General features: G+C 39.1%; 2 protein-coding genes across 2 annotated transcripts; one reads left to right on the forward strand and one right to left on the reverse strand.

Moving 5' to 3' along the window:
- Positions 1 to 2,459: 2,459 nt before the first annotated feature.
- LOC108703465 (olfactory receptor 10A7) lies at positions 2,460 to 3,430 on the forward strand. The gene has a single exon (XM_018239593.2). It carries the CDS (start codon positions 2,472 to 2,474, stop codon positions 3,396 to 3,398), a length of 927 nt encoding a protein of 308 aa, XP_018095082.1. The 5' UTR covers positions 2,460 to 2,471; the 3' UTR covers positions 3,399 to 3,430.
- A 6,411-nt stretch (positions 3,431 to 9,841) lies between these two features.
- Positions 9,842 to 10,783, reverse strand: LOC108703466 (olfactory receptor 11L1). Its single transcript, XM_018239594.2, has one exon. The coding sequence runs from the start codon at positions 10,781 to 10,783 to the stop codon at positions 9,842 to 9,844; it is 942 nt and encodes a 313-aa protein (XP_018095083.2).
- Between the last annotated feature and the right edge of the window lie 2,872 nt (positions 10,784 to 13,655).

Genomic DNA, 13,655 nt, shown 5'->3' on the forward strand with positions numbered 1-13,655 from the left:
AATAAAGAATATGTTTTGAATGATCCATACATACAACCAAATTTCTTATATTGTGTCTTATATATTCTATAATCAATACATTAGACGACTGGTTCCAGGCAATGGGTGGAAACGCTATTTAGATCTTGTAGTTAATTTTACGTTTCTACTAGAATTTCCCAGACTTCTGTAAACGTATATATATGTATATATTAAGTGCCTACACTCCAAATTAGATGAAAAGAGGGATGCGTGGTCCCCTCTTTTATATGCCAAATGTGGAAATATCCAGGACCAGCAATCACTTTGTGAACCAATGCTTTTATTAGGACCTCATTAGCACCTTTATCAAGGATAATATAAAGGTATGTCTAGTATCTAGTAGGTAAATAACATATCATATAGCTTGCTGACTATCCTTTCTTTGCTGTTTAATTTATCCCAACTGTCTGTGTTACATGTGTTTCAATTACTGAACATCCAATGACAGAGATTATAACTTATCAAGAAGAGAGTTTTGTGCGAAAAAAAAAATGGTTCTCTAGCATAAGGATACTGTGTTATTATAAGAGCAGGCAGTACTTAGTTATGGTCAATCTATTATCAGTTACACAATTCTGATTTGTTGCCATGGGCATAAGGACTGGTAAAAGTAAACTCCTATCTAGTAAATCTGGCCCGTAATATATTTAAATACCTGCAGAACTGTTTGAAAGCTTTGGGATATTCACTTGAAATGCAGCTCAGGAGAAGTCAAGCACAATACCTTACTACTGCCATCATTTATTCCACTTTCAATTCTTTTTTTTTTTTCAATTTATCTTTTGTTCCTTAAAGAATTGCTTATATAATGATGACTAAAGCTTGCTGAAAAAAAAAACAATTTTCTTTCCATGTATCTATGTACAAGAGGAATTTGTAGAAGAAACACATTGTACTGTATATATTATTCATTACTGTGGGCACTGCTCCTTTTTTAGGTTCTCTATATTCTGTTTCTACGGCCTTTATTCTGTTTTCTACCTTGTGATGGATTTACTACTGTTTTCTCCACTTTAACATTCTTCCTTAGTCCTGTTACCTTCTATTCTCCTTTATATCATCTTTTCCCACCCAAAGTCATACATTGTTTTCTCATCCCTGTAACCTTTTCTTCTCAACTCTCCAATCCACATTTCCCTTCTTTTCCACCCATACTATTCTATACTGTCTCTTTAGTTCCCTTTCAACTATAGGTATGGGACCTGTTATCCAGAATGCTCGGGACCTGGGTCTTTCTGGATAATGGATCTTTCCATAATTTGGATCTTCATACCTTAAGTCTACTAGATAATCATGTAAGCATTAAATAAACTCAACAGGCTCATTGATCACCATTTATCATTCTCTTGTGAAGAACGTACCTGGTGGTCTAGTGGGGGGGTGGCAGGGACGCCCCTGGCATTGGGTGGTCTCTGTTAGTGTCTTAGGGTGCACGCGGCGGCGTGCTCTTGTGAAGTTTAAAGGCACGCTGGCGTGATGACGCCAGCGCGCAATGGTGTGAAATTTAAACAGTATTTAAAGCTCATTAGGGCTGTGAGACCTTGCCCGTGATAGGATCTTGTTGCTGGTGCTTTGTGAGCTTCTGTATTCTGTATCCTGATTCTGGTTTTGACCCTTGCTTGGCTATCGACTATCCTGACCTCTATATTTGACCCTTGCCTGAATATCGACTACCCCTTCTGCTGAACCCTCCTGTCTGATTGATTACCCGGTTTAGACCCTTGCCTGCCTGATTACGATTTACATCTGCCTGCCTCGACCTGGCCTGTTCTGATGACGATTCTGGTTTCCTGTTTTGTACCGTGACCTTCGGCCTAAAGACTCTCGCTAACAGTCGTGCCCCTCTGTCTATCCAGAAACTCTAGCCTTGCACCTCTTGTTTAAGTCCTGGTGGCATCCAAGTAGCTGAGGGCTCCTCCCGAGGCCAAAGGTGGTCACACTACAGGTGAAGCACGAGCCGAGACCAGGGTGCTTGGCATTTGTTCTGGTGTTGGGTGCCGACCGTGACATCTCTCTTCTATGATGCCTTGCTTTCTTACTATCCTATGCTCTCTACTCTCTTCTTTTCTGCCCCTAAGTTCTGTTTTATTATTATTATTTTCTTCCTGTTCCTGTATAAATTAATTACTGTATTTATTAACTTCAGAGTCCTACTTATTCTGTCTGTGTTCCAAATATTGTTTTCCTACAGTATGTGATTTTCTTTGGAATGGCTTCTGCCACATCAAGCCACACATACTAATCATTCCAAACTCTTTCAGTGAAAGTTTAGTACAAAATAAAGGCTATAATAAGATATTAAAGTATAGTGTAGTCGAAGGGTTATTTATCTGTGCAATGTATGTGAAAAAAACCAACTATTTTTGCTTGTGTATTTATTTCAGGGAAAGCAATTTCGTAGACCTTGGCAATCCTTCCTTTGACCCTGAAGAGCTTCTGTTAATTCAGCAATGTGTACGGACAATCAGACTGATGTCACCGAGATCCTACTGCTGGGTTTCCATGATATAAATAATTCTAAAATTCCACTTTTCATTCTATTCCTCTTAATCTACAGTGTGATATTATTTGGAAACTTCATCATCATCTTCCTGGTGACATTTAATGAGAACCTTCAGATCCCCATGTTCTTCTTTCTGAAACATTTAGGGTCAGCAGATATTCTGCTCACAACTAACATTGTTCCCATGATGTTACATGTCATAGTAAATGAAGAAATGATTATAACTCTAGTTGGTTGTCTTTGTCAGCTTTATTTCTTTGGTGTTTCTGGATTCGTGCAATGTTTTCTTCTTGCAGTAATGTCCTATGATAGATATCTTGCTGTCTGTTACCCACTGCATTATCTTTCAATCATGAGGCCCAATGTCTGTCTCCAGTTTGTTGTAGGGTGTTGGATATTAGTGTTTGTAATAACAACAACTGGACTTATTTTGGTATGCCAATTGCATTTCTGTGGCTTTAACCAAGTTGACCATTTTTTCTGTGATTTTGGCCCAGTTGTTGCTCTTTCTACTTCAGACACATCTGTAGTAACAATGTATGATTTTATAAATTCAATCCCTACTATTTCTGTGCCATTTGTTTTCATCATTGGAACCTATGTGCACATCTTCATAACAATCCTCAGGATGAATTCCAAGACTGGAAAACAGAAGATGTTCTCCACCTGCAGCTCACACCTAACTGTTGTGTGCACATATTATGGGACTCAGATCATAGTTTATATGGGTCCAACTGGAGGAAAGTATGCTATCATGAAAAAGTTCCTTTCTCTTTTGTATATTGTTATCACTCCATTTATGAATCCCATCATCTACAGTTTGAGCAATAAGGAGATCAGAGAATCTCTGAAGAAATATATTAAGGTGAAGTAGGCATGTATGTCAACAAATAACTGTGAGAGAAATGTCACAACCTCTCCTGCCAGGGGAATTGTTCTTAATTAAAAAAGTACATTTTCGTTATAATTGTGTATATCAGTTTATTTTAACTCACATTTCTGCTGTTCAGTAATATTCCCTACAACATACAGTAAGGTGAGGATGTGAGCCTGTGCTAAGTGTGTTTGGATCTCATCAGATCTGTCTGCTTTACTTAATAATTGTTCTCCATGGTACAGAATGCAATAGAGGATACAAATAAACATTTCCGTTAAAAGGTCCAGATCTATTTGTTGAATAATGTTAACTATTGCCTGTTGGATACATTCATTTAATTACTAATAGGAAGTAAAGCAGGAAAATAAATGGTAGTACAGAGATGTCTAAGTTGTTCATGGAAAACAATAAGCAGAATTTATATTTATCTTACTTAAAGATCTGCATGTTTTGTGACCTATTTTATTTGGGCAGTGTAGAGTGGTGTTAAGGGAGCTTTGACAGGTTAGGAAGACTCTTGGATGAAGGGGTTAAGGAATTTGTAAGTGTCATGGGGGGAATGGTCAACAGGAAAGGAAGTGCTTAGCTGGAAATCCAGCAGTCTTGTCTTAGCAGTGGTCATATCAGAATCCCACCCTTGTGCCCTTATAACTGGTGGTGAGGTATGGTAATGTACAGGGTTCAGTATTGGAAGGAGTTTATGTCTTCTGTCGCCCTTGGGTTGGCAAGTTGGCAGAGGAACTGGTTGCTGGAGTTGGAATGGGCTGTATTTACCTTTTTATGGAGTTTGGTTGGCATCTCCTTGAAAAATGGTCCCGGAAGTTATTGGTTTAAGTGAGGCTTACTTTGCTCCTACTTGTCTGTCCAAGTGTAGCAGCACTGGAATGGCTGGCAAGGAGGTGGCCAGTTCACTTGGTGGGGTTCTATTGGTTAGCATTACAGTGTGGCGATTTTGAACTGTCATTTTCCAGTTTATGTTCCTAATAACATTGTTAATAAAGCTGTGGTCTTTTCAAATCCCCCATGGTTTTTAGTGTCTTCATTTTATGTATGCCAGGTAACTGAAGGGTTTAGGTATGGTAAGCTGCCTTGATGCTGCCCAGATCATAGGTTACCATGTCAGCAGTCCACTACAAAATCCATGAAGTTGCATCAACACGACTTTTCTTGTCGACTTCCTAGTTCAAGTTGAGTCTTAGACATCTAGTTATTTATGTTATTTATATGTAGTTATGTCCCTTCATGGGACTGCAGGGTTCTTCAGGTAGGTAGGTCTTTCATTTGAAACTCTTTAAAAAAAATGTCACTCCACCAGTTGGTGCTGCTGACCTCCATCATAGAAAATCTTCTGCTTCCCTTGAAGTTTCTTCAGTTTCTTACCACTTACTAATTTGTTCTTTACTGTCTGGCCAAAACTAACATGAACATGAATTGGCCAAAACTAACATGATAGTGTCCTCTGGAAGGCACAAGCAAGGTTTACCATTACATGTCAAAGGGACAGAAATCAAAGAAATGTGACTATGGGCAAATTTCCCTTGTTCGCCGATTCAAATGGGCCTACTTATCAGCCTTACTACCTCCTAACAACAAGCAACAGGCAGTCATTTTACTCACTGCCTGGTCTATCGATTGCTTGCTTGCAGGCCTGTGCACAAGTCTAGCAAGCTACCAAATTTCCATACACCATTCTAGTGTCAGCAGGGATCCAGCATATTTACAGATGTTCGCATTGGACTCTTCATATTTTGGCTGATTCCAATCTGCCACTGCTTCAGCTCCTGACATTTTCTCCAAAAGATTTGCCCCCCTGCCCAAACCATTCTTCAGGGTTATCCCTCTAATCCCTTCTTTGGTCTTACTTTCCCTTTTTCCTTCACACTCTTCTAGACTCTGGCTAGGATGCTCCCAATAGAGAAACCTGTGGGTGTATTTATGAATTCACCCAGGGTACCCAGTCTTTCTTTATATAATTGTGGAGACACAGTCTTGTAGCAACTGCTAAGCACCACAGTAGAAGCACCAGAAGGTTGGAGAAGGTGGATAGTAAAGGATTACTTCTACTTACTCTAGCTTAAAAGTCTGTAAAAATCACATTCAATGTGCTTTCAGTTTCCAGTGTAATGGACACTAAAAATAATTGTGAAATTGTGTTGAATACTTGGATCTGCAACACAAAGTACATGGTCAAAGTTGAATTTAACAGTTTGTATAGGATATTGAATATATTTTATTTAACCCTCGAATAATTATTTAAAACTCTGAATTTTGGGTCAAATGAAATCCCTTCAAACTCTTGCTGTTCTTAACCACAAACAGTAGATTTACTGAAGAACAGAAAAAAAGCATTAACAGGATTTAATACGTGTTCTTTGTTTCCCAGAATTCTTTACTTAGTAAAGATGTGACATATCATCTACATAATTAAAGCAGATCAAGTAGCATCAATCTGGTCAGAAAGATCAGTTACTCAAAACCCAAAATGGAGTTCTATTGTAACCATGGCCATCTCCATGTCAGCTACGAGTGGGTAAGCTCCTCCCCTTGACTCACGACAGAAGAAACTCCCCTCCCAAAGACTTTAAAGCCTCCCCACTCCCCTACACAGGTGTCTTTTCTTTCTTCTGCCTTGGACAGTAAATATTGTTTTCTGTGGGATCCAACTCAGGGCCTCACCGAAAAGGCGGCCAATAGGGGGAGTCAGGTTTAAAGGTTTTCCTGACAAGGGCTACTGAGTGGTACAGGCAAGATACTGTACCAGATAACGGATCTGCTTACTGGGAAAGCAGTATGTGTAATTGTGTATGCCGTGGAACATAGGGGTGGGGGCACGCTCTACTGGTGGCGGCGGCTGGTCGCAGCTACGTATGAACGGTCTTCCACTATTGTTTATGGCAGGCAAAGTTGGCATTTGGTGGCTGCCGCTGGTGGTTATGTGTGTCTTTGCCCCGTGCCCCGCAGAGAAGGCGGCTGTTTCCTCATTCCCCCTCAGGTGTGTCCTCCCAATCTGCCTACTAAAAGGCGGCATCTTGGGTACATAGGGGTGCAGTGGTCTAATGGTTATCTGAAGGTTTTTTTGTATTTTTGAGATGGGTTCTATAGACTCTGCTACCACAATATATATATACTTACCACACTATATATTTGTGTATATGGTATGTATACATGTTTTAAAAAACAACCCCTCCTGGCTTGTGCAAGTCCACTGATTGCCAGTCACTACTCAGCTGGAGGCAATAATTCCTCATGTACCTGAAGGCAATAATTACTCAGTAACCTCAGTGCTGTTATCCTCAGAGATGTCTGGTAAGAAATCCATGTATCCTCCATGCTGATAACTGTGAGTGTATAACTTGTTGTAGGTGGTGAAAGCCTCAGTAAGTTGGTATATCTGTGGGGCAGCTCTGGCTGCAGATCTGTTTTCCAGATTAAGGAATTGTATCCAGATCTGGTTTGACCAGTATCCGGCTGATTCCATTAAGACACAGCTGAGCTAATTAATTGCTAATTAACCACTTACCTGTAAGGGGGGGGGAGATCTTGTTACAGGTCTCTGGCCCTGACGCTTGTTCACTTTTGAAGTTAAGCACTGGAATTGGGGAATCAATTGTATCCCAGGAATGGTTTCAAGCATATTCATTGCTGGGACAGAATATGGAGTTTGTTCTCTTTTGAATTACAGGAAAGATGAAAACTATTCAGGTTTTTCAGGTGTTTCTGTCAGTCACAGTCTGGGCTGCCTTCTGGATTGTTCCACATCATACTCAATCCATAAATGTAGTTTCTTAATGCTGGTGATACCTTAAAAGTTATACCTACTAGTTATTCCATACTAGTTACACCAGACTGGTTATTAGGAACTACTCAGTAATATCATACTTGGTATAGCATCACCAGACCTTACAATTAGGGGCATTCAGTGGAAGTATACTGTGTATAGCACTATATGTCCCTATAATCCAGCCCAATCAGTCACTGTATAATTTTGAAGGCTCACTCAATAATTTTCATAAGGTTTTATTTGATGTTTACATGATTTTCTAATAGACTTAATGTAGGAAAACCCAAATAATGTACAGATCCATTATCCAGAAAACCCCAGGTCCCGAGTATTCTGGATAACAGGTCTCATACCTTTATAAGTCTGATTTTATTATTATTATTATTATTACTATTATTATCCCTTATTGATATAGCAGGGATATAGCATGGCAAACCGTTTTACAGTCAGGCCCATTCAGTTATTGTTCAATGTTTATAGAGCTACTTAATAATATCATACTGTGTGTCATATCATAGGACCTTACAATAGGGTCACCCAGTTGACATATAATGTGTTTATCACAACATATCCTTACAATCAGGCCCAACTAGTGATTGTATAATGTGTACACAATAATATCAAACTGTATATAACATGGCAAACCCATTGCAATTAGGGCCACTACTGTTATAACACCACACTGTGCCCTTACAATCAGGGCTATCTAGTAATGTATAAGGTATACAGAACTACGTGCCCTATGCATTTAGGTCAACTCGGTAATATCATATTGTTTATAACAGGGCCGGCCCTTTGCAATAAGGTCACTCAGTAATTATATACTGTGGATAGTGTTACATGCTCTCACAATTAGGGACACTTAGTAGTTACACACTGGGGGAGCTCTTCAGGTTCCTTTTACATTCAGGGTCACTCAGCAATACTATTCTGGGTATAGCAATACATGCCCTTGTTATTATCCAGTCTACTCAATGACTACATACTGTGTATAGCGTTACAAGCATTGGGGCCACTCAGTAAATGTGTTTTGTGCCTTGCGCTATAGACCTTCACATTGAGTGGCACTCAGTGATTCTATACGGTGTTCATAATTATAGGCCCATTTTTGCAATTAGAGGCCACCCATAATTGCATATTGTGTATATCTCTACCCCTGTACATTAAAGGCCATAGTCTGACAAAATGGATATAACCCAGGAGTGGTTTGGTCTTTGCCTAAAGTCAGTGAACAATCTTATAATGATATCACTGCAGCAGGTCATGGATCATCATTAATATTGGAATCAATTCAGTATATGGAATGTCAGGGTTATGAATTATCTAAACATTTTATGTTTGTGCGGCCACTACATAGGGTTATTACCTGCCCTTAGATGATAGCCCTTTTATATAACAATACTGTATAGTGCAGTATTAGCCTTCCAGCCATCTTATGCCCTTAGTGATTATGTGCATTACTATTATATTAAGGGTTATAGACCAATTAATTGGCCAAGTTGTGGGCTTCAGGCCAAGTCATCTGTCTGTATGGCCATTCATTATGTTATTATTTCCATGCAAATGATTATTAATCAGCAGTTTGGATAAGCCATATGCAATAAGGCTTTGTGTATTGTTAAAGGGAATAATGGTTCTCTAAGTTCTAGAGCCTTTACTCTAGGCCACATTAAGGCAGCTGCTCATTATGGAAATACTTGTTTATAACCAGGTAATAAGTGAATATGGAACCTTACAGGATTTTCCTCAGTTTAAGTAGAATAGTAGAAGCAAGGGAGCAGCTGATAAAGGTCAGATAAAGTTTATTCAGTTTATAAGGCATGGGCTGTTGCTACATTTAACCAGTATTTTGGTAATGTATATCAGTAGTTTCTCAATAGCAGCATTACTGCATCTAACCATGATGCCTTAGGGCTATTTGGAATATTATGCAGTCGTATTCTGATTTTGAGAAGGGAATATTCTTCAGTTGATGGTTGGGTAGAGGTAACATGACATTTTAGGCTGCAGCTGGCTTGTTCTACAGCTAATCTTAAGTAATACTGATGCTAAAAGATGATTTTTTAAATATGAATGTACATTAAAAAGTACCTATAGGTCATTTTGATCAAATTTTGCTAAAAGGTTGTTTGTAAGTAATTGTTAGTAGAAGTTCCTAAACCTGACTGTTTTGTCAACCTGACTGTCCCATCTCAGCCTGTCAGTTAGAGTTTCTAATGCTAACGGACTCCTGTTGCACAAATATGGCCGCCCCCTCATACAGGAACATGGGGCATCAGACAGGTAATGTCAAAGCAAAACGATAAGTAGCAAACAAAGCCAATGGAAAAGGGAAAATTACATCATACTTACCTTGATTTTCCTTTCCTGGCCATCCTCCATGTCATGAAGTTTAATCCCACCCTTACTGTAGTTTAACCTGGTAGCTTGTTACTTAACACCTGTGTAGGGGAGTAGGGAGGCTTTAAAGTCTTTGGGAGGGGAGTTTCTTTTGTCTGGAGTCAAGGGGAGGAGCTTACCCACACGTAGCTGACATGGAGGATGGCCAGGAAAGGAAAATCACGGTAAGTATGATGTCATTTTCCCTTTTCTGTCTCAACTCACTAGCCTGATTCTCTTCATTAGACTCATGCTGCATGATCACACAAAAAAATAACAATTATTGGTTTAATTGTTTAATATGAGGTTTCTGTGTCCTTAGATATTTCCTGATAGTCATTTGTATTTCTTGGTTCCTTAGACTGTATATGATGGGGTTGAACAAGGGAGTCACGACAGTATACATCAAGGAAACACCCTTGTTAATAGCAGAGTGCTCTTTTGATGGGACCACATACATAGCAAACAATGCTCCATAAAAAGAGCACACAACTGCAAGGTGGGAACTGCAGGTGGAAAAGGCTTTCTGCCTTCCAGTGTTAGAAGATATCCTCAGGATGGAAATGATGATATAGACATAGGTTACACAGATGAAAATAAATGGGACAATGGTTAGAAGTGTAGACGTGGCAAATACCTCTAGTTTTACTAAGAATGTGTCTGAACAAGACAGATCCAAGAGAGGCCCAAGATCACAAAAGAAATGGTCAATAACATTGACACCACAAAACCTCAATGTTTGCAAAAAATATATTGGGATAACTGTCAGGACACAACTTAAGGCCCACAATGAAATAATCAAGTTTAGGCAAAGCTTGAAGTTCATAATATTATTATAATGCAGAGGTTTGCAGATGGCCAAGTATCGGTCATAAGACATGGCTGAGAGCAGAAGACACTCTGTGGTTGCTGATACACCATAGAAAAAGAACTGGGTAAGGCATCCTGATAAAAACACAATGCCACCATCAGTTAGTATGATCAGCAACATATTAGGTACTATATCTGTAGTAACAAGCAAGTCAGAAAAAGAAAGGTGGGCAAGAAAGAAAAACATTGGAGATCGAAGACGATAACTTGTTGACACCAATATGATTATTAAGAGATTGCTGGTTAATGTTAACATATAAATGACAAAAAACATAAAGAAGAGAGGGATCTTGAAATCATGGAGGTTTTCAAATCCTCTCAGAAAGATTTTACTGTCACTGGTAGCATTCATTTCTCCACCCATATGTTATTCCAGGACAATGAAGACAACTATTAGAAGATAATATCACTTTAGGAAAATAAAACCCCAAGTGCATGTTCAAAACCATTCATTTTCATTGGGAGAAATTCCAAATGCAAGATGCTCTTTAGCCATCCCCAACAAAACAGTAAGTTGAGGTAAACAGTGGACCAACACTGTAAATAAGTTAAAATGGGGGTATTTTTAAATATTTAAATTGCTAAAGGAACCCTGAAATTATCACCAGGTTCAGGTACTGGTGACTCCAGAGTTCACTTAAGTCCATGCACGCAATTTTGCCCAAGTAATTTGAGCAGGCAGGGCAGGAGCTTTGGAACTTGACACAAGTTGCTAAGGACGATGGGGCAGATTTACTAAAGGGTGAAATGTCATTGCACCACTTCGCCAGGCGCAAATTGACTACCACTACGCTAATTCACTAATATGCGAAGTTGCACCCTGGGCGCCAAACACTGGCAACTTTTCGCTAACGTTACTTCAGCAGTGCGAGAATTTCATAGTGAAGATGCGCTAGTGTTCGTTTGTCCTTAGCGAAAATTTGCTAGTGATCTTGCGCTTAGGTCAATTTGCATACGGCGGGTAATTTAAAGTTGGAGTATGGAGGTCTTTATTATAAATGTTGGTGCAAATGCTTGAAGTTACCACTTTTTATTAAGGGAACCTTAATAAAGACAAGAGAGTTAATATAATGCCCTACACATGAGCCCACTGTAAGATGAATGTTCCATATGTTATGAAATGTCTGGAGAAAACTGGTTAGCCAAAAAAAGTTTGTCAGGACTTTGGCAGGCAATTCTGCTTCAAAAAAAAGGAAAAGTCGCCAGCGTTTTTTGAACTGTGATGAATTTTCGGCTCACAGGATATGATGTAAGTGAGAGAAGATTGAGGAAGATGCAGATTCTTTTTAGCACTTCGCCTGGTCTGAGGTGGTGAAGTCAACTCTGGCCAAAGAGGTAACGTTCAGTAAAATTCGCATTTCAGTGGCCATTTGGCCGTTGGCCAGATCGAAAAGTCGCCTGACGATAGAGTGCGAATGATCAGCAACAGTCCAGTAAATTGGCGATGTCCTTGCGGGTTGGCAACGATGGCAAAAAGTCTCTAGCAATATCCACTTCGCTCTTTAGTAAATCTGCCCCTATGGAGGAACATACAAATTTTGTCAATGAATTCTCAATTTTGTGCTCATTTCAGCACTTCCATTAGCTCCTACATTGAGTCATCCCTGTGCTGATTCATTGCAACACAATTATTTACCTACTAAATATGTGAGTACAACACTTTAATTCAATAATAAGATTGGTGCTCACTGTTTATGGGATACTGGAAATGACTTTGCCTACAGAAATTAAAGTTATCTGTTATCCTTGAGTTCCCACTGAGAGGTAAGTGTTGACAACATGTGGTGGTGCACATTTCTATTGCACATTTACTTTAGCCCATGGGTGGCTACTGTATATTGATGATAAAAAGCCCTTTGGACTGAAAATAATCAGATTTTATATATGGAAAAATTGTTGGGGTATTGATTATCTATATTGTTACTTTTTTCACATTGGAGAGGTTAATCTGGAAAGGCAAACCTGAGCACCCCCAAAGCTGTTATATAACTACAGCCCCCTCCCCCACTCCTTTCTTCAAGTTCTAGATGTTTGGGGGTGCTGAGCACTTTGACATTAGCTTAAGGTTTTTACAGTTGTTAAATCAAATGATCTTTAGAAACTGTTGCCCATTGTAATGTTTTTTCACTTTCTGCCCATAGAGACTCTAGAGAGGCTGAGGGGAAATTTTTTTTTCCACCTGAAGTCTGTTCTCCACAAGGTTATTCATTAATTATTAAAGAAAACAGCCAAAAATGTGAGAAACTTGAATACAGCAAGCAGGTCATCATGCAGGTTTTTGCTTTCTTCTATTGCTTATAAAAGTCACTCAGTATCAATGAACCTTCAGCATTGACACCAGGAACGTGTCTCCATCTTCAGCTCAACATTATTAATCTTCCACAATTCATACTATGGTCAGTAACAGAAGATATGGTCAGATCAAAGGTGATCCTCATACAAATTAAATAAGTCATTACAAATTTATAAGGATTATAAACAATTAATCATAATGGCTGCAAAATCTGACAATGAATACAGACATTTCACATAATATTTGTTATTTGCTACTCTTTCCTGTTACTTTTTAGCAATCTAGTTAATTTGGCGATAATAATCTCATAGTAATCTGCTGATATTGATGCAACCCACTGTGGGAACCCTGAAGTTACCAGCACACCCAGGGCAATTCCTGTAATTCCAGGCCTACCTAGAGTAGCATCAATATGCACTAAATGCTTTGAGATTCGGTGTTAAAGCTCCACACAAAAAGTTAGTGCTGCATTACTTCAAGTTGTGAAGGTGGGATATTTTGTATGTTCCCTACTGGGGCAGTTTCCCAAACAATTCCAGGAGTTTTCTACACTTTCGTATATTTTTTATGAAAATACAATCCAATATGATTCTTCAACTTACTTTGGTTTCTGCCTGTCCGGCAAATAAAGACTGGAATAGGGGCACGTGCTCTCACTCAGCAAGATTTCCTAACACTACTCTGTGAGGTTAATGTAGTACCTGTCTTTATAGAAGAACAAGGAATCCTGAGGGAGATTTCATCTCTGGGAATTGGCAATTATCTTGTTGGCAGTTTGTCTCAAGGAAATTGCCAGTGTGTATAAGTGTGTGAGTGACAACATGTCCGGAATCTAGAAAGGAACTACTGGCTTAGCCAAAGCAACAAAGTTTAGGGGGAATAACCCTACTAGTAGTGTTTATCTTTAGTTATGAGTGTCAGTGGGTAATTT

The sequence above is a fragment of the Xenopus laevis genome, chromosome 3S, assembly GCF_017654675.1.
Source record: "Xenopus laevis strain J_2021 chromosome 3S, Xenopus_laevis_v10.1, whole genome shotgun sequence".
NCBI classification, from domain to species: domain Eukaryota; kingdom Metazoa; phylum Chordata; class Amphibia; order Anura; family Pipidae; genus Xenopus; species Xenopus laevis.